The sequence below is a fragment of the Rhinopithecus bieti genome, unplaced genomic scaffold, assembly GCF_001698545.2.
Source record: "Rhinopithecus bieti isolate Rb0 unplaced genomic scaffold, ASM169854v2 scaffold_14936, whole genome shotgun sequence".
Lineage (NCBI taxonomy): Eukaryota > Metazoa > Chordata > Mammalia > Primates > Cercopithecidae > Rhinopithecus > Rhinopithecus bieti.
Window position 1 is genome coordinate 125,292 of NW_016808811.1, and position 22,028 is coordinate 147,319.

The window sequence follows — 22,028 nt, forward strand, 5'->3', positions numbered from 1 at the left end:
GGCGGAAGTACGGGGAGCGGGGCCGGCCCCTGGCGGGTGCGGGCGGAAGTGCTCGGCGCAGGGCGGAAGCAGAGACGTTGGCGGCGTGAGGCTCAGGTGGGTGCCCTTAGCCCCACGCCGAGGTTGGGCGTTCGCAGGTCTCGGGCTCTGAGCCTACGCGCAGGCTGGCGGGGATTCGCTATGCCGCATGCTGCCAATTTAGATTGTCGTTAGAAGGAATTTAATTAAACCGGGAGCCATAAATCCATGAACCACCCGGGGGCAGATTATAAACGCGTGTGCGTGTGTCTGTGATGGCGCTCTGGGAAGTAAAGAAATGACGGGCGGGAAAAGGAAGCTTTTTTTTTTTTTTTTTAAGAGAAAGCCGAAAACATCTCAACTTCCTACTCTTCCGGTGATTCACAGATGCCCCGTCCTGGGTTTAATTGAATTCTATGAAGTGGTAGTGTAATCACGCTTGGGAGCCCGCGGAGCAGACTGCCTTTTTAAATAAATATTTTTGAGCAGCCATGTTGACCTTTAATTGGGGTGAAAAGGTTGAAAGGTGCAGCAGGGAACATTGTGAGTGCCGGGGCTCTCTGGATCAGCTGTCTGGAATTCCTCTCAGCCTTATTGGGCAAAAGCAACCCTCTGGGTACTGAACAATGAGAGAATAAATCAGAGACTGTACCTTCTCAACAAATATTCACTTCTGACAAATAGCAGCTCATACAGTTTCTTAATAAGTCCAAGGGTAGAAAAGTCCCCACTAAAATGGCATTGTGAGTTAGACTTGTGACTGTTTCTAACGCTGTCTTTAACAAGGAGTGTTTTGCTTGGGTGATCTTTATTCTTGTTTATTAATAAATAGTGTGTATGTGGTACTTTACATTTTAGTGCCCTTAAAAACAAATCCATAGTATGGCCTTAGCTTGACCCCAAGATTCTCAATTCCTCAAGGACAGGAATGGTGTCTAAGATCTGTTATATCCCAATACTTCCTAGCGCATTTCCCCGCATTAGTATACGTTGCCTTGTTTAAGCAGCCACTAGAGCGGTGCCTTGGCGCACAACACTGAACAACTTGAGATGCCTATTAGAGGCCACAGTCTTCTCATTTGGTCATATTCTGAGGACTAGCTTATAAAAATGCATGTGAAGCTCTCTACCAATATTTGTAGCTGTATACATTGAGGTGCATTGTAGGTAAATAGCAGAAAGATTTAAAACACTGAGAAAAAAGATACACCCTGGAAATACTGGATAATTATGATAATACTGGGGCAAAGCAGAACTAATCATGGTTCTATGTGAAATATTGTAGCCCAATAACCTGGGTCCTGTTCTGCTGAGGAATTGCCTGGAACCAGAAAGACCCTGTTGTGAAAATTAAGATTGGTGGGGCTGGTGCTTTAAACAGGCAGGATCCTCAGTGTCTTTCTTCCCTGCTGCTGTGGCAGCAATAGCCACATGCCAAGGAAGGATCAATATTTTTTTGTCTCCTTCATCAGAGGAATATGTGACTGTGTGGTTTTATTTAGATGGACTGTTGGCAGGTAAGTAATAGAAACGAGGATTTTTCCAACTTGGGAATTGATTGGACTGTTTCTATTTTGTTCCAGATGCCTGGCTCTAAAGTACCCAGAGGCACTGTGAGAAATACCTTTAAAATAGGTTATTTTTTATTATTAAAGTTTTTTATTTCATAACTTGTATATACTCTAGCTGGCTGATGTATTCAGTTACTCTAATGCTAGGGTTTCGGGTTTCAAACATAGCAGGACCTTGAGGTGATCTGGTACAAGTAGCGAGGTGTTTTTATGTTCCTTATTTAAATCTAATTTTTGCTACTGCTTTATTCAAGGAGTATACATCAGAGGAAGCCAAAAGCCAGCTGGAATAGTTCCTGAATACAGTTTTAATCTTGTTTGCAATTATTTCAAAGGGGAGAAATCATCTGGATCAGGTATGTGTAACTACACAGCAGGGACTAGGTGAGCTTCCTCTATCCTTCCCCTAGTATTGCATAACAAATTCTAGGGACAAAATCATTTGGGGAAGAAAATTCAAATGAAAAGTTTTGGCTAAGTTTAGCATAGATATGATTCCACATCCCTAACTTCCCATCCCAGTACAGCCACGGAGAACAGGAAACATGAAAATGTTACTGTCTTTTTATTCCAATCCTTACCAAAGTTAAAGTTTCTAGAGATGGAGGCAAACTGAAAGTACCTACCTACTATTTTTAGAAAGTATCCATCTCCAAGGATATCAGACCATTTCACCAGTAATATCTAGTAACAGCCTTTTTACTGTTATAGCCTTCATCACTGTGGTATTGTGTTATTTGTTTGTGAGTCTTTCTCCTGCTCAAGGTGTGAGTTCCTTAAGGGCAGGGACAATGTCTTAATCACTTTTATATTTCTAATACATGGCACAGCACCTGGCACATTGCAAATGCTCAGTACAAGCTGTAGAAATGAAAATATAGTGTCCCTGAAGGGAGGTTGGATCTATAAAAAGTATAAACACTGGGAGTGTAACAAGATAGAGAAAAGAATATAAAGCAGTAACCTCCTTTCAGATTGTTACTAGAGACAGAAGTAATGCTTTAATAAACATCTTGGAGCAGGGAAGAGTGTATTTGGGAATCCATTAGATGCTCCTCAAACTGCCTTCCAAGGAGATCTGACCTGGTCAGTTGTGGGTCCTTTGTTGTTTAGAATATGCAAGCTGAAAGCTTCCGCCAATCCTGTCTCCACACTCTCTCCAGGTCTGCCATGCAATGCCTCACCCAAACACCTGTTTAGCAAATATTTGAAGAGTATCTGCTTGAAAGTGTGCCAAATTATTAGCTTACGTAGGGCACCAGTATCTTGGTTTGGTCTTGCCTTAAGCATAGAGGACCTCCGTAGAGTCACTATCTTAAGTCTGGTCACTATTTTAAGTCTAGGTTGCCCAAATAATATTGAAGGAAATCCACGTTTGTCTTTTCTACTTTACTAACAACGTTTCAAAGGAGTTCAAAGTTGACAGCTTTTTGTGTTGTAATAGGAAAGTGGTGGTATATGCTGATGCGTTCTGTTGCCAATGGGATTGCAGCAGAAATCACATTGTTACAACTGGAAACAAATGAATTTACTCTCATTGTTCCAGTGCTTTTTCATGTTAATCATGAAATAATGGGGAAATGATTTTAGTTAGGAGGGAAGGACATGGCGTTGAATTATTTGATTTTTTTAAAACTCTTTGTTTCTTAAAACACATAGTCCTTCCATCTAGTGAGGAAAATGATACTATTATTTAATAGAAAACTCTGTAAATTCAGCCATTTTCCAGGTTCAAAATGAAATGAATGTGAATCTTTTCGATTTAGAGAACAGAGCCTAATTCTTATGGTAAAAGAATTCTGTCTGAAACTAGGACTTTCCTCATTCTCTCCATCCTTAAATTAAACCTTATACAAAATGAAGTGTCTGTTAATTGATATACCCTGAGGATTAATATGAAAAGTGTTTTGAGATTTTTTTGGAAGAAAGAGGGTTGAACTTGGAGATCCCTTCTAGTTCTGAAATTATGTGTTGATCTCATTATATATAAAAATATGCCATTGTTCCAGGAGAAAATATAGAGAAATGAACTAAAAAATGTAGTATGAAAGACTTAAGCATTAGTTTGCTTATACATAAAGCAAGAGGAATCTCCAAAGTCACTTCCAGTTCCAAAACATTAAAAAATTCTATCCAGGCACCTGTAGTCCCAGCTACTTAGGAGGCTGAGGCAGGAGAATGGCATAAATCCGGGAGGCGGAGCTTGCAGTGAGCTGAGATCTCGCCACTGCACTCCAGCCTGGGCGACAGAGCGAGACTCCGTCTCAAAAAAAAATAAAATAAAATATTCTATCAATGATAGCTATTAAAAAACAGAATAGACTCAAAAGATTGTAGAATCCCACATAACTGAGGGATGCCACAGCCTAACATCAAGCAAGAATGGATGGCTCCCAACATTCAGATTGAACACTGTATTTCTACAGGCCTGGGTCTTAACTGTTATCACAAGTCCAGGGAAATGCTGGATTTAGCAATTCAATGTCCAAAGTCACTTGCTACAAAATGGCTAGCAATGAATAAAACGTCTTTTAGGTTTTGTGGGGGCACAAAGATAACTTCATCTCTTTGACAAGATAAATTGAAAGTGGTTGGAATTTTAGGGACAAAGAGAAGACATTGCCTGGGTGGATGGTTTTGAATTGCAAACAGTTGTTTTGGGAATAGGATTATGTGCTTTTAAATAGCAGGGAAACTTGCATTACTAGCTGGGTACAATAAGACCAAGATGTTTAATGGAATTGTCTTCTTTCTAGGTCAGTACTAAGTATAAGAGATATCTTCAAAGGGAATGGGTCATGTTGGTTAAGAAGGATAATGTGGAAAGGAGTCTGCATAATTCCGTATATACTTTGTTCCCATCCCTTGAACTAGAATGATTTTGCCCTCATCTTAATGCTATCTTTATGGAATGAAGGAATTTTCAAATTGGTTTTTAAACTCTATTAAGTCCACATGTATGATATAACCCAACCACATTATTCAGGTTTTCTTGGCTTTCAGGAACAGCTTTGCAGCCATTATGTCATAATTGAACCGAACACTGTTGCACACTCTGAGTTTGGAATATGCTGCTCTGGCTCCAGGCCAGTTGCTGAGTCAGTATCTTTGGAGTTGAGGATGGAGGGGAGGGGTGTAGTGTGTACAAACCCATTGTGTTAACAGGAATTAGTCCAGAATTCCCTTTGGAATCTTGGGAACTAGAGGGGGTATATGGTGAGCGTACGTTACTGTTCTTGATTAGCATCATTATTTTATTTTCTTAGCTGAGTGTTTGGAAACTCTTCCCTGACATTGTCATGTGCACCAACCCCATTACTGAGTAGACTCCTCTGAAGCAATGATCTGGAAAGTGTGACTGCTAAGATCTAAAGATTCTAAAACAAAATCTTGCTTATACTGAAGACTCCTCTCCCCTTCCACTTTACATTTGTCAGCTTGCCACCGCTGAGGCAAAGATAGCAGTGCTTCTGGATGGGAAAGAGAATGCCAAGATGAAGAGGATCTTTCATTTAAAATCATCTTTAAAATGTGTTTAATAGAAAGAGAAATTCATTATTTTCTCTTTGTAGGGGGAGTTCCATCTTGGATACTTAGACAGTTGCAAGATGAGTGCGCTAGTGTCACCTTCCCCATTTTCCAACTTGGTTCCTTCTGACACCAGCACTTACCAGTTATGATTGAGAAGTAAGAAAAGAGAGTCTGCAATGAACAAGTACCTTTAAACTTCTGCCTGGACCTGTAAGTGAATTTGAGTCCTCTTTAAGGGTCTATTTTAGGCTCTTACAGGTAAAAACTACTTTGGATTTTTTATTCCAGGCCTTATTTAGTCATAGCCTATTCCCATGGCATTTGTTTAGCATGGGATTTCCCCTTCTCTGATCAGGAGAATGCTTGAGGCCCAAAGCCCCAGGCACAGTTCCTTTGGGTTTCTAAAATGAGAGAATGGGACAAGTGGTAGCATTTCCATTTAATTGTGGATGAAACTGAGGCCTTAGGAGATGAGGATTTACCTCTCTCTTTGGGGTTTATGTTTATGAAATCCTCACCTAAAAATGAACACAGGGAATTCAAACATGCTGAATTTCAACAGAAACTCTATATGAAGAATAACTTCAAAGCTCAAAATGAAGAATTATACCATTTATGCTTAATTCCCCTGACAAGTTAGTAGGAGCTGTGTTGGTTTAAATTTATTTTGACCTCTCTAGACAATTTACTCAGAACCACTTGCAACAAGTTTTGTCTTTAAAGATTATGAATAAAATTCACCTTTACAATTACCTAGGCAGCTTCTTTTTTGATGTACATGAATTGAGGATATCCTTGGTAAAATAATAATGGTACTGAATTTTTCCCTGTTTGAGAAATAAAAACAAATATTGGGGAAAAGCAACTGGAAGGGAACTGGCCTTTGCTTAAAACCCATCAAGGGGAAACCTTGATTTCTCAAAATCTAAATTTCAGTACCTTCATAATTTTGTGAAGGCTAAGTTTAAGCCAATACCTAGTGCCAAGGTATTTGCTAGTCAGTCTTACCTAGACTTAGTGACAGCCTTAGGTGCAGATAAATATGTTGAATCTTTAAACAGTCTTATCTTAGAAATTCCTGTTTAAGTAATATTTGTGAGAAAACTTTCAGTTATTTCTATTTGAAATTTTTTTCAGTTTTGCAATTCCCTATTTCTGAGACTGCTGTTAATAGAGATTTAAATCTTTCATTTGAGGCCAGTAGAAGCACATTTCAGTCAATAGAATCATTATTATTAATAGTGATCTCTTACTTTTAGTATTATTTAGTAATCAGTACTTAAGCTTTACTTTTCTATTCTGCTTTTTAACTTACACGGAGATTTTTACCTTGATCATCTCTTTTTAAGATACCCAGTCAACATTTGCCTTCACTCTTCCCACCCTCCCCACTCCATCCTCTCCAGAAAGATCTCCTTTTAGTTAAGATGTTAAATTGGGTAAGAACCACTTAAGGTATTTCATTTTACGGGTAGCATTGGTTGAAAGTTTTCATTCCTTTGAGGCAATCATTAGATGCATCTCTTCTGATTTGTGGTAGATTGTTTCACTGTCCCTGTTCTAGTAAAGCCCTCATCAGTCTCCTTGACAATGGACAATTCTTTCATTCTGTAAACACTTTCTCATTGACTTCTGTAATGACACACTTTTCAGGTTTTCCTCCCACCTCACCAGCTGTTCTGTCTCCCTCCTTTGCTGGTTCCTCTCGATCCAACCTCTAAATGTTGAATTGCTTCAGAGATCTATCTTCGGCCCTCTCTTTTTTTTCTGTACAATTTTAGATGATTTCACCTAGTTTCATAGCTGTAAATATAATCCTTAAACTGATGGAGACTCAAGTCTTTATCTTTAGACCTGGACTTTTTTCCTGAGTATCAAACCTATGTATGTCATTCTCTATGTGAGTTCTAACATGTCCCTAACCAAGCTCTTGGTCTGACATATTCTTCAATCTGTTCTTGCCTCAGTTTTTCTTATTTTGGTAACAGGCCCTGCCACCCACTTAGAGGCTCAGGACCAAAACTGAGATTGTCCTTAATGCCCTCTTTTCTTTAATTCCTCATGTCCAATTCATTGGCAAGTCCTGTTGACTCTGTTTCTGCCCTAGTCCATACCATCCGGTCTCATCCAAACTGTTGCAGTAGCCTTCTACCTGCATCCCTGCTCCACTCTTGCCCCGTAACAATCTGTTCTTCACACAGCAGCTGAAGTTAACTTTTAATAATGTATATGAGATCATGTCACTTTCCTCCTGTAAATCTAATTGTACTTAGAATAAAATCTCAATTCTTTAACATAATCCGCAAGGCCTACATGATCTGACCCCTGCTTACTGTGGGTTAACCTCATCTCCTGATTGTATCCCCTTTTCCTTGTTGTACTCTGCTTAAGCCATATGATCTTTTCTGTTTCTTTTAATAAATCATTTGTCCTCACTTACAGGCTTTTGCATATACTCTTTCCTCTCCAGTGCAAACAACACCTGCTCAGAGAATACCTTAATTAAAGAACCTGCCTCAGTCAGCATCACATCACTCTGCTATTATCTCTCCCCTGTACATATCACCATCTCAAGTGCCCTGACATTAAAGAGTCTCTTCACTAGCACACGGACCCCATGATGGCAACGTACCTTACTTTCTTGTTCATCACCATACCCCAGCACCTATAATAGTATCTGATACATGAAAAATATTAGATAATTGTTGAATAAATAAATGCATCCCACACCCAGATTTTCATAACTGACTTCTCTTTCCCACCTCCATTCTCCTTTTCTCGACAGTCTTTTCTGCCTGCTGCTGCCAGATTAATCTTTCAAGACAATGATTTTATCACATCACTCATTCAGAACCCTTTGGTGGTTCCCAAGACATACACAACACATCACACATACCACCATTAAAATCCTCCACAGGCTCATCCTAGTCCACCTTCAAAGCTTATTTTCCACTATTATTCAGCAGAAGTCTCTTTACCCTGTTCAAGGTTTCCCCAATCAAATAGCCATGGCATTCCTGCCTCCCTTACCTTTGTGTCTAACCCTGAATTTGGAAAGCTTTCTCTTTTTTCTACATATCCAAATCCTACATGAAATGATTTAAGATACTTCTCTTGTGAAACCACCTCCAATTTTAGCCTATAGTACTCTTCTTTCCCAGTCTCTTACAACATTTGAATTATATGGTCCTATTACAGTATTTCCTGTATTTCTAATTTACCTGCACATACACATGTTTTAACTTCTGACCAGATTTTTCATGGGTTGGGATCAACTCTTATTCATTTTTAACCCATCTTTCCATCCCCACTGTGGAACTAATGAGTGAATGATATCATTGGTTCACTAATCACTGTGAAGCCTGACATAAAACTTATTGTTTTAGTTAAGAATTCAACACCTTTCTCTTGAATCTGTATGACTGAAATACATCTTGTTAGTCTTGTTACTTGTATCAAACATGTGGAGTTGATTACTCCATCTGAGAGCTTTATTTAGAGGTGAAAAAATGAGCTAAACACCAGGCAGGATAAAAAAAAAATTAATGCCTTAATGTTACTGAGAACTAGAAGGGTGAAGGGGATGCGCATCTACTAAGTGAAGGATATGTAAATGCTGTATACCTTCAGTGAAATTGCAATCTTAGGCAAGGCCCACACTTCAAATAGCTAAAGAATGTTTTCACTGAGCACTGTGTTGAATACAAATTAATGTAGCACCCATTGAGTCCAAACAGTGGAATAGCGACATCTAGATACTTAGAAATTGTCATGGTAATAATTTGAAGGGAAATAAAGAGTTTTTGTCCCAGGCACTCATGTGACCAGTCCTTTCTGGAGACTGATTCTCTGCTGGCTTCTCTCATCCCCTGTGTGGTAAACCTGTTGACACTGAAATCTGAAAGTAGAAGCTGCACAGAGGGAGTGGTATGAGGAGCTGCGTCTCAGTCCCCAGGGCTGGGCCATAATGTAGGCCTATTCATAGTTTAATGTGTTGTGTGGAAGCAAATCTGCAGTCCAAACTGTGTAGTCAGAATGAAGCTGAGCATGACACCATGTACAGTCCGGCCCACAGGAGGGTGATTAGCTCAGTATCTCTGTTGCAATATTTTGTTTGAGTTGGCTCTGCCTGCTTAATACTTCCCCCTGGCCAGGTACCCTGGCTGCTAAGGCTGAGACACTAGAAAAGCACCTCTGATCTCATGTATGCCAGTGAGTTCGAGCCACACTCCAGATTGGGCCTTCTACTCCCCAGTCCCTGTTTCTGTTCCAAAGCCTCATTTTCCCTCTGTGTAGCCCCTTGGAATTGACACATCAAAGTATTTACTCAATTTTCAGTTTTGGTTTTGTCCCTATGTGGTGCCTCTTCTTGTCACTCTTGGCTCCACAAGAGTCATTTTCTCTCTTGTCCTTGCACCCAAGATCCCAGGCTAGGTTCCCACTTGTTTGGGAGAGTGGGAGGTTTGGACACAGATGACTGACCAAAAGCACACAGGCACACTGGGGAGGCATCAGTTGTCCTTGTTTCGCTGGACTGGTAGAGCCCAGTGACCCAGATGTGTCCCCTAAGAGCAACCTCACCTCATTACATAAACTTCCAGTAATCTAAAATAATGGTTTTGTTCCCAGAAAAGGTGTGTGTTTGTCTGTACATGTTTCTAGTCATTTGGGTAAAAATAGGAATGTTACACTTAGATGGTAATAAATGTGAAATAGAGCACTTAACTTCTCACATGGCACAAATGACTGAACAGAAGCCCTGAGTCTTCTTTAGGGAACATAGGTTCAGTGAGAGTTACAGTAATAGTGTTTAGTTAATGTCAGCTCAGCATTAAATTTACATTATACTCTTGTGAAGAAGCTCCAACATTATCTGTTGAATAACCAAGGCGGTACCTGGGCTGATGCAGACTTTTTGATTTTGCACATGAACTAACACTGCAGCTTGCTGATGAGGGATCACATGAGCTTGAAAATTTGGTGTGCCAAAGGATTCTTTGTATGAATAAAAATTCTGGTCAGTAAAGGTCAGTTTCTCTCCTCAAGCAAGAATAATGTTTCCCTTCTAATCAGACACACACAATGTTTGAAGAATCCAGGAGCTCCATGCAAGCGATGTGCAGCCATAGCCTGGGCAGCTCCTCATGCACGAAACGAATAATCTTTAATAAAGACTCAAACGACCCTGGCTTCTTTTTGTACTATAATCAGTTGCCTTAATGGTGTGCCCTTCAGTGCCTTGCAGGGAAAATACTATAAAGTTATTTTTCTTATCTTGCTTCAAGGAGGGCTGAATTGGTCCAGTCAGTCCTCCTCCCATGTTGTATTTGACTCTACCATAAAGACCACTGAAATCAACCTCAGTTTTATTCAAAGGCCAGCATTCCCTTTCTCTTTCAGGGTGATCCGTGCCTCTGAGGGGCACTGGACTTGAAACAGCAGGAGTCACCATCTTTATTGTTAGGCTGTGGAATTTGTTTTAAGCACATTCTAAATCCAGTCTTATGTTTTTTGCTTTTTTTTTTAGTCTGTGACAAAGGTGACCCAATTGTGCTTCTTTGATATTATGAACACAGCTCTTTTTGCTCATATCATAGAGGCATATAACAAAATACGAAGGATAAAATCGTGTCTGTGTGTGTAGTAAGGACACATATTTCATGACTAAATTCAATGACATAATCAAAAAAGTGTTGTCCTCTGACAAGCATGAGCTAACAAGCAGAGACCACGTTTCAGGATATTTTTTATAGTGCTGAGATACTGTTCAAAAATAATAGAACTAATGAAAATGTCACATTGACAGAGTAGCCCATATTAAGATTTTACTTCAAGAAGGCATGATTTGGTGAATGTGACATTGACAGCAATGGTGTTAGGGTTTACAGAGTTAGTAAAATGTTCTAAGAAGAATATTATAGAGTTCCCATTGAAGTATATCATTTTTCATTTTATTTTTTCTTTTCTAGGATTAAGTAAATGTCAGAAATTAAGGAATTTTAGCGTACTATCTGCCTAAAAGAGGTATAATGAGCTTTTTCTTTCTGTCAGACTCTAATTTTATAATACAGTGCTTCCAAAGAAATAAGTTAATTTAACAATACAATAAAATGCATATACCTTAAGAGTATTTGAAGAATATGCAGGTAGTAAAATTGCATAATATGAATGCATTTCTCAGTAAAAAGATGTGCCATGTTTAAACAATTTAAAATGTGTAAAAAAGTAGAAATGGAGAGTAACAGTAGAAAAGAGAACTAGTTACAGACAGAATGGTTGTAGCATCACTGAAAACTTTAGCTCTGTAGATTGGTTGAACAAATACTCCAGCAAATCTGGAATGAATAGCAACTCTGCTTACTATGACAGGTTTTATTTGTCTTGGGTGCAACCAAGACCACATGCTGTGTTTTGTCATGTTGGAAAAACTGAAGCAGATTTCCGTTGTGAATTTGAAGTTTTTAAGAAAGCCTTAATACCTCAGTCTCAACTCAGCCAGGTAAAAGCAATGTTTTCCTTTTCTTTTCAGCTAGACATCAATAAATCTTAAATCCCTTCACCAAAAGCATGTAGCTGCAGTTCACTGCCCTGGTCATAGTCAGGTCACCACCACAGATGGCCTAATCCTTCTCATTTCCAGGGACCTTTAATAAAACTACTTTTTCTTTAATAAAGTTAATTCTTCTACCTTTAATAAAGCTAATTTTTAATTTTCTTTCTTCTAGAAGGGCGTGCCACCATTAGTATAGAGACTTTCCAAATCCCATGATGTATAAGTTTCTACCTAGAGTAAACATGGCTAACAATTCTGTACCTCCTCTCCACTTTTATAGCCTGTGTAGACAAAGCTGTGTTTAGAAGGTATGTCTCCAACTACATTTACCTATTGGAAAATTGTTCATTCTGCTGAATCTATAGAAATATGTATATACCAGTAATTAACACTTCATTGAGAGTAGCACAGAATGTTATGAAATTGTTTAGATCCACTTTTTACCTTGGAACAACAGGATAGCAGATCCTTGCAAAATTCTCATCATATTCCTTTTTTATGCATTTATCAGGATCGTTTAGATGGCAGAGAGATCCAAGTAGAAGTGGAAGAGTAAGGGCTGAAGAATAAGGGAATGATCATTGTTTTCATGGATCAATATCCAGTCTTTTTGTTCTGTGGTCTTTATTCTAGCGTGATATGGGTTGGTAGTTTTCTCTAAAGTCATATCATTCTGTTTGAAATGAGTTTAAGGCTAATCTTACACTGAGGAGCCTGGTCTCCAGTGAAGATTAGCATTTAATTAATATAGTCGTGCTCTGTGGAGCAGAGGAGGGCAAGGTTTAAGGTGGTGGTGAAGGGGTTAGAACCAGCAGCAGTACCTCAGCTCAAAATTTTGTGGGTACCCTGAGGAACACTGATCTTTAGTTATTATATAGAATAGGCCCAAATAGTGACTGCTGTACATACTGAGTATCTAATCAGAGTTAGAGGTACGATTAAAGAAGGTGAGAAAAGCTCACTTTAATACTTTTAACGTCCAAATAAATATTTGAGCACCAATTATGTGCCAGGTTAATTGTGGGTACTTAGGGGTGAACAAGTGCCTGTTCTTATAGAACTTGCATTGTAGTGGAGGGGACATAAATAATTTTAGATAGTAAAGGGCAAAAGAAAACTACAGCAAGATGTGAGGGTGGGGAGTGATGGGTTAACATTGTTAAGTTAGTCACTAACACCTCCAAGGCAATGACATGAGTCCCAGGCCAAATGAGGAGAAGCTACTTCAGAGCCTTTCATGCGGAAGTAAAGCAAGTGCAAAATGAGGAAGAAATGATATTGGGTACTCAAGGAACAGAAAGAGAAACTTTGCAAATGCAACTTGCCAAGGCAAGGGAGGGGAAAGTGATAGATGAAGTTGCAGAGATACAGTAAAGCAAAGTTTAAAAATTATGATCTCAGGAATTAGTTCATCCTGGGAATACTGATAAATGACAATGCCAACAGTGCACATGTGTTTTTAAAGTGAAATTGTAATATTTACAGTTTTAAGGACAAAGCTGGAGACAGTAGAATAACTAGGAATAAGCAGAATGATTGTAGCATCACAGAGGACTTATGTCTTATGTTGAGCAAAGTAGCAGGATGAGGAAGCTTCAAAGACTAGTGTTTGGGATGCTGTGATCACCAAGCTGTTCTTACTGGAACACCTCCAGTAGAAACACAAGTACATTTGTGTATAAGGTTTCCAAAAGTTATGATAATCTCCTTTTAAAACACTTCTTAAGGAAGAGTAGATTTTTTTTTCTGACAAGGTAACTCAGCCTGATTCTCTCCTATAGTTCCTGTAAGTATAGCTTTGTGTTTTTTGTTTTTGGTTTTGGTTTTTTGAGATGGAGTTTTGCTCTTGTTGCCCAGGCTGTAGTGCAATGACGCAATCTTGGCTCATCACAATCTCCGCCACCCAGGTTCAAGTGATTCTCCTGCCTCAGGTCCCGAGTAGCTGAGATTACAGGCTCCCGCCACCATGCCCAGCTACTTTGTATTTTTAGTAGAGATAGGGTTTCTCCATATTGGTCAGGCTGGTCTCAAACTCCTGACCTCAGGTGATGCCTCGGCCTCCCAAGGTGCTGGGATTACAGGCATGAGCCACCACGCCCAGCCACCTTTGTGTTTTCTTATGTCTCACAGTGGAGAGGCATAGGTCTCATAAGGGATAGTCTGAACCTTTGCCTGGGGACTTATGCTGCTTACCCATTGTTTCTTTTTCTTTTTCTTTTCTTTTCTTTTTTGAGATAAGATATCATGCCCATCGCCCAGACTGGAGTGCAGTGGTGCAATCATGGCTCACTGAAGCCCCAACTTCCCAGGCTCAGGTGATTGTCCCACCTCAGCCTCTTGAGTAGCTGGGGCTACAGGTATACACCACAACACCCAGCTAATTTTTTTGTATTTTTAGTAGAGATGGGGTTTTGCCATATTGCCCAGGCTGGTCTCGAACTCCTGGGCTCAAGTCATCTGCCCATTTTGGCCTCCCAAAGTGCTGGGATTACAGGTGTGAGCCATGGCACCTGGCCCTCATTGTTTTCTTTGCCATGACAGTGGCTAGCTGTTATTGAATGCTTACCAGTATAATAAGCTATCCATGAGAATAAAAACCATCTCAGGAAACGTCCACATTTTAGGGGATCATCAAGATGCTGGCAAAATCTGCAGATGAAATTTTGTATTCAAATTAACCAACCCGTGCAGTTTACTTACAGAAACCAAGTGATTAGGCACACAGCTAATTCATAACAAGGGGTTTTTTTCTATTCTAAATTCTGTTTTGTTTGGAATACAATGAATGTTGAGACATCAGAGAGACTTGCCAAATTTCTAGGTCTTTCCAGCACTCTTGGACTTGAAGAAACACTTCTAAAGCCTGCAAATTCCATCATAAGCTTGTAAATTACTGTTCATATTGTAAGGAACAAAGTCTAGGGCACATAAGTTTACTGCTTTATTTTTCTTTTGGCAGAATTAAGATGCTCTGGTTTCAAGGAAATAGCGTGCAACTTGCCAGATCTGCCTTTGGACTCTTCTTGAGAAATTGCTCTGCCTCTAAAACAACTCTGCCTGTGCTGACCTTATTCACAAAGGTACAAAGTGAAAAAGTAAAATTATTGGGTGAAGAAAGTTGTACATTTAAGAAAAGGGGACAAAGTTGAAAGGAAAGGCAATGGAATAAACTTTCTTCAGACCTGCTCTTCAATTTTTCTATCAGCACAACAGCAGCAACTCAATTTTCTACCCAGATGCCTTATTATCTCCCAATTATCAGAGGGTAAATTGATGTATTTAATGGTCATCTGGCCCCTACATTGAAAAAAATGACATATAGGTTATTATATGATGTTTAAAAATGTATCATTTAGAAATGCAATCAATTATCTTTATTTGTGGTAATTATGTTCCATAAAGTCACCTCGAACCCTGAATTAGTGGATATTGAACCATTGCTCCTAGGGGAAATACACGGGTTCCTATGAGTCTCTGGTCATATTTTCATCAGCCCACCAAATACAGAACCTTATTTTATGTGTGATTCTGTTTAAAGATACTTTATTTTTACACATGCACCATGGAATACTATGCAGCCATAAAATAGATGAAATCATGTCTTTGCAGCAACATGGATGCAGTTAGAGGCCATTATCCTAAGCAAATTAACACAGGAACAGAAAACCAAATACCGCATGTTCTCACTTACAAGTGGGAGCTAAACATTGAGTACACATGGACACAAAGAGGGGAATGATAGACACCAGGGCCTACTTGAGGGTGGAGAATGAGGATCGAAAAACTGCCTATCAGGTATATGCTTACTACCTGGGTGACGAAATCATTTATACACCAAACCCCAGTGGCATGCAATTTACCCATGTGACAAACCTGCACGTGTACCCCCAAACCTACAATAAAAGTTGAGAAAAAAAAAGTTTTAATAAAGATACCTTATTTAATATATATTGTTGATTCATTAACACTCAACTCACAGCCAATAGCAACTGTGTATAACTCATGCCTAAATGAAGCTTATTGAACACATGTATTTTCTCCATAAGGCACATCACAGTCTTCTTGTGCTTAGGAACACTCGCCAGCACTTCAGCACTATGTCTGGGGGCTTATTTAAACAGTGAAATCATCAATGAAAAGCACAAAAATGCAAAAATCCTGGCACTATTCAGACGATGAAAAGGACACTAGCTTCCATTTGCAGTATGAGAGCTAAAACAAGAAGGCAGAGCATCACCTTGCTTGACCTCAGCATAGAATGAGTGCTTCGGGTGACTGAAATCTCTCACCACTCTGTGCATGTGCATGTCTGTGAATACCTGCAAAAGCACTTCAAGTATTGATTTGGGGGTTGCAAAGAAGTTTTAGCAATTAGGCAAATTCATAAATATGGAATCCATAAATAATGAGGACTGATTGTACTTGTTTTCTTATCCCTAACACTAGTTTTAAGCCATAAAGCTAGTTTTAAAATGTTTAACAGCTTTGTCTCCCTGAAATTATAATACAGATATTACTGATTTCCTTTTTTGCTAATTAACATCATTTTGTGTTATTTAACAAAAAAGAAATAAAGTGCAGGTTAATAGAAGTAACTTTGGTGAATAATACTGCAATTCAAACGAAGATCTCTTTTCAATAGGTTTTTGAGATTTCAGGCATTTTAGCAATTTGGATATGTATGACAGTTATCTAATAACGAAGTTTAATGAGTTTTCAAAATGAATTTATTGATGAAAATATTTAAACTAAACTACTTTTTGTATCTATAAGTATATATTGCACTGTTGGAAATTATGGAATCAAAAATATTTCATCATCTGAGAGTCTATGATGGGAAACCCATGTGCAAACCACGGAAGTTAAATAATCCCTTAAGGCTGGTGTTGCTCATTCAGCCTAACATTTCTGTACTGTTCTTCAGTTTGGGCAGCAGCTGATATAGCCAAAACATTTATTAAAACAAAACAAAAAAAACACCAATTTTCATTCAGCTTAATATTTATACTTAATGCTTATTCTGTACCATTAGGCACATAAGAAGATGGCACTCCCACTTTTGGCAGCTTATAATCCAGTGAAGTAAATGCTTAAAAGTATAGTATCAGATTGCTATCGGTTATGAAAAATAGAACGTACTTCCTAGAGTGAGTTAAACAGAAAGATTTTGGAGTTGGTCTGGTTTCAGGAACATCTTGATTTAGGAACTAAACATGTTAACAATCTCTTCAGCTGTCTGGTTCCTCTCATGTGATACGGTTTGGCTCTGTGTCCCCACCCAAATCTCATCTTATAACTCCCATAATTCCCACATGTTGTGGGAGGGACCTGGTGGGAAGTGATTGAATTATGGGGCGAGTCTTTCCTGTGCTGTTCTTGTGATAGTGAATGGGTCTCATGAGATCTGATGGTTTTGAAAACGGCAGTTTCTCAGCACAAGCTCTATCTTTGCCTGCTGACATCCATGTAAGATGTGACTTGCTCCTCCTTGCCTTCTGCCATCATTGTGAGGCCTCCCCAGCCATATGGAACTGTAAGTCCAATAAACCTCTTTCTTTCGTGAATTGCCCAGTCTTGGGTATATATTTATCAGCAGCATGAAAATGGACTAATACATCATTGATGACTGCAGCCATCCCAAGCCTCAGATTTTACATCTCAGACATCTACAGAAACTCCAGCAAAAGCCTTATGGCTATCCACTGACTCTGATTGGCCCATTCTTGAGGGATAGGATGCACTGATTGCCTGAGCCTAAGTCAGGTTTCTCACCTTTCTTGTTCTGGGATGGGGTCAGCCACATGCTGAGAGTAGTTCCTGTGAATCAATATTATAGCACACTTGCTACAAGAAAGGGAAGTGGGTGGTGGACAGCCAACCCAACAATGTCCACTATGGTTTAGGGACAGAGTAAATAACAAGTGTCATGGAAAATCCTAGAGAAGGAAATTTGAATGGTCCATCCCACTGGTATCTTTTTTGGTTCTTTATCCTTTTAAAATTTGATGGGCATTTCCTCATAAAAATATATACACATATTTTCAGGTATAATTTGCATAGACTTCTGTGGACCCTAGGTCTAAAAAACAAAACAAAACAAAAAACCCAATCTAGATTCTTCTGAAGTTTTTAATATAAAAGCAAAAGTTTAGCACATTTGCTACTTCTGAATTTAGCATGTTCTTGGGGTTTTTTGCTTTTAAGATCCTGTGTTGACTTTTTGAAACTTTCTCTGAAAATTTTATGATGATTATCTTAAAACATTACAAACTATCCATAATCTATGTATTGCTAATGCTAATAATAACATGATAAGCCAATTCTCTGTTCTAGGAAATTAGGGCGAGAAAGATCCTTTAATGGTCTAAGTTCTTATTTCAAAACAAGCTATGCGTTAAGCTGGAGGAAAGGCCTCTCTTTTACATAATAGCTTATCTCTTCCTGTCCTGTTAAAAAGAAGGTTTTATATAAGCATAAGTAATTTGGGGTCTGTTTTGAGCTCATGCAAGAGAACCTATAGCAGGTCCCTGTTTAGTCAAGGGCCGAGAAGCCTTTAAAATCTGCCGATGTAGCCTTGTAATATAGTTTGAAGTCAGGTAGCATGATGTCTCCAGCTTTGTTCTTTTTGCTTATGATTGTCTTGGCAATGCGGGCTCTTTTTTGATTCCATATGAACTTTAATGTAGTTTTTTCCAATTCTGTGAAGAAAGTCATTGGTAGCTTGATGGGAATGGCATTGAATCTATAAATTACCTTGGGCAGTATGGCCATTTTCACGATATTGATTCTTCCTCCAAGGCTACAGTAACCAAAACAGCATGGTACTGGTACCAAAACAGAGATATAGACTAATGAAACAGAACAGAGCCCTCAGAAATAACAGAGCCCTCAGAAATAATACCACACATCTACAACCATCTTTGACAAACCTGACAAAAACAAGAAATGGGGAAAGGATTCCCTATTTAATAAATGGTGCTGGGAAAACTGGCTAGCCATATGTAGAAAGCTGAAATTGGATCCCTTCCTTACACCTTATATAAAAATTAATTCAAGATGGATTAAAGACTTAAATGTTAGACCTAAAACCATAAAAACCCTAGAAGAAAACCTAGGTAATACCATTCAGGACATAGGCATGGGCAAGGACTTCATGACTAAAACACCAAAAGCAATGGCAACAAAAGTCGAAATAGACAAATGGGATCTAATTAAACTAAAGAGGTTCTGCACAGCAAAAGAAACTACCATCAGAGTGAACAGGCAACCTACTGAATGGGAGAAAGTTTTTGCAATCTACCCATCTGACAAAGGGCTAATATCCAGAACCTATAAAGAACTTAAACAAAATTACAAGAAAATAACAACCCCATCAAAAAGTGGGCAAAGGATATGAACAGACACTTCTCAAAAGAAGACATCTATGCAGCCAACAGACACATGAAAAAATGCTCATCATCACTAGTCATCAGAGAAATGCAAATCAAAATCACAATGAGATACCATCTCACACCAGTTAGAATGGCAGTCATTAAAAAGTCAGGAAACAACAGGTGCTGGAGAGGATGTGGAGAAATAGGAATGATTTTACACTGTTGGTGGGAGTGTAAACTAGGTCAACCATTGTGGAAGACGTGGCGACTCCTCAAGGATCTAGAACTAGAAATACCATTTGACCCAGCAATCCTATTACTGGGTATATACCCAAAGGATTATAAATCATGCTACTCTAAAGACACATGCACACGTATGTTTATTGTGGCACTATTCACAATAGCAAAGACTTGGAACCAACCCAAATGTCCATCAGTGATAGACTGGATTAAGAAAATATGGCACATGTACACCATGGAATACTATACAGCCATAAAAAGGATGAGTTCATGTCCTTTGTAGGGACATGGATGAAGCTGGAACCATCATTCTGAGCAAACTATCACATGGACAGAAAACCAAACACTGCATGTTCTCACTCATAGGTGGGAATTGAACAATGAGAACACTTGAACACAGGGTGGGGAACATCACACACTGGGGCCTGTCGTCAGGTGAAGGGAGGCGGGAGAGATAGCATTAGGAGAAATACCTAATGTAAATGACGAGTTAATGGGTGCAGCAAACCAACATGGCACATGTATACATATGTAACAAAACTGCACGTTGTGCACATGTACCCTAGAACTTAAAGTATAATTTTAAAAAGTCATATATATAATATATATAATAAACGTATAATAAAAATATAGGAGAAAGTAGAAAAAAATAAAATCTGCCGATGATCCATAGTATTCTCATCAGAATTCTCTGCTAGATGGTTTATGAGTGCAAACAATGGACACTAAAAGTTGTTTGCTCTTCAGGTGGAGAATTTGTCCAGGAAACTTATTGTTGACACTTGTAATGAGAAAACAGGCGGTGCAATAATCGTTGAAGTGAATAGATTTGTTTTCCTTTTTAAAGATGAGGCAGTTACTATCTAACTCCATTCTAATGGGTTTGTTCCTGTGGACTGATTAGGAAAAACAGGCTGGCAAGGCTCAGTGCTTTTCAGTCAGAACAGACTTTAAGCCATCCTCGTGGTGTCAGCCAGGCCAACTGTATGAGGCCACAAGGGTGCACCTGACCTAGGAAGGACAAAGCCCTTAGATCAGTGAAAAAGAGAAACATCTCTGTGTATGTATAATACACATACACATAGCTTCATTTATGGAGAAAAATCAGAACAAAACAACCAAAAAAAATGCAGAGAGTCTATGAAATATTATTTATAAGATTCTGTGGTAGTGTTTTACTTTGGAAAAGCTGTGTAACTAGCGTGACAGAAAACTATTCTTTAAAATAAGTATAATCTGCCTCTTAGGGGTTTTTTGTTTTGTTTTTGTAAGGGCAAATGCCATTCTTTGGGTTTAATCGCTTGATTTTTTTTTTCTTCCTGTAGGACCCGTGCCCCCTTTGTGATGAAGCCAAGGAAGTACTCAAGCCGTATAAAAACAGGGTAATATAATACAGTGTGGCTTTTATGTATGTGGAATGAATATTAGATGTGGTATAAAGTATCTGCCTGGATCCTTTCTTTAGGAAAAGAGATTAAATGATTTTTCATTTAAATTTTCTTTCTATTCTTCAGAGAGAGTTTAGTGCTTATTACCATAAAACTCATTACACCTAAGTGTTTTTCTCTGAGCAGTACTGGTTTTCTTACTCTGGCTCTTAATGAGTCAGAGTTAACTAGCAGGTGCAGTATTCGTGTTTTCTTTAAACTTTTGCCTCATTCCTTTTATCTTGTTTTGCACTTTGCACCAGTGTGTTTTCATGTAATACACCATCACACCTTTCCAGTTCCTATAACCAAAACATTTCTGTCCTGATTCTCAGTCAGCTTCCCGACTGAGACATGTTTTATTTCATTGGAACTGAGTACTGTCCTGATGCGGAATGTAACAAGGGTAACAGAAAAGATCAGGAAGTAGAAAATATAATGAAACCAGTCAAGTTTTGGAAATCAGGGATGTTAGATGACTGTGGACCTAAAAAAGCAACTATAAGGAAAACAGCATAAGAAATGGTCTGGGGATCCATTTATCACTGCAGTTGTTACATCACCCCATGGTCTCTAAACTACAGAGCTTTAGTCTGTCTCTGTTTCAGTTCATTTTACAGGAGGTAAACATCACACTTCCAGAAAACTCTGTCTGGTATGAAAGATATAAATTTGACATTCCTGTCTTTCACTTGAATGGCCAGTTTCTGATGATGCATCGAGTAAATACCTCAAAACTTGAAAAACAGCTCCTGAAACTTGAGCAGCAAAGTACCAGAGGCTGACTTATGTCCTCATGATTTTCCACCCTCTCCTCCCATAAAGCATCTTCCTAAGGAAATGACCATGGCCTGATACTCATTTTGTCACTTGTACAGAACCCTAAGGATGTTCTGAATTCAGTGGTGCCAAATAAATGTTGACATTCCTCTTTTGGTTGATGGAAGTATCAGTGTGGGAACTATTTGCTTAATGGCATTTTATGAAATAAGAAGAGCATACTGGCAGGGAGGGAGATGATGGAGGGAGAGAGAAGTCCATTTGTCTTATTTATCCTTCTTGTATTAATAGAGAAGCACTTCACATTCACTGGGCAATGCCGTTTATAGGAAGAAGGTTCTGCATTCCTGCTGCTGCCCCGGAGGGCTTAACTTTTTAATGAAAGAATAAATGCTCTTCCACTCAGTAGATAAAGTGAAATGTGAATTGTTAATAACTGTGCACAGTCAATAAAGGGATGTTTTAAGGAATACATCTGCATGAAGCCTATTCAGTGGGATTTAATAATACCTGTTTAAAATTAGAGTTCAGTTTT

At 38.8% G+C, this 22,028-nt stretch overlaps 1 protein-coding gene across 2 annotated transcripts; it reads left to right on the forward strand.

Annotated features, from left to right (window-relative positions):
* The first annotated feature begins 6 nt into the window (after positions 1 to 6).
* CUNH5orf63 (chromosome unknown C5orf63 homolog) lies at positions 7 to 21,654 on the forward strand. 2 transcript variants are annotated; one of them, XM_017887232.1, is made up of 6 exons: positions 7 to 96; positions 1,844 to 1,945; positions 5,162 to 5,330; positions 14,633 to 14,753; positions 20,612 to 20,668; positions 21,322 to 21,654. In XM_017887232.1, the coding sequence occupies exons 4-6, from the start codon at positions 14,640 to 14,642 to the stop codon at positions 21,496 to 21,498; spliced, it is 348 nt and encodes a 115-aa protein (XP_017742721.1). In that variant the 5' UTR covers positions 7 to 96; positions 1,844 to 1,945; positions 5,162 to 5,330; positions 14,633 to 14,639; the 3' UTR covers positions 21,499 to 21,654. The 2 variants fall into 2 exon arrangements, with proteins under 2 accessions (XP_017742721.1, XP_017742722.1); XM_017887233.1 differs by lacking the exon at positions 5,162 to 5,330.
* Positions 21,655 to 22,028: the final 374 nt, after the last annotated feature.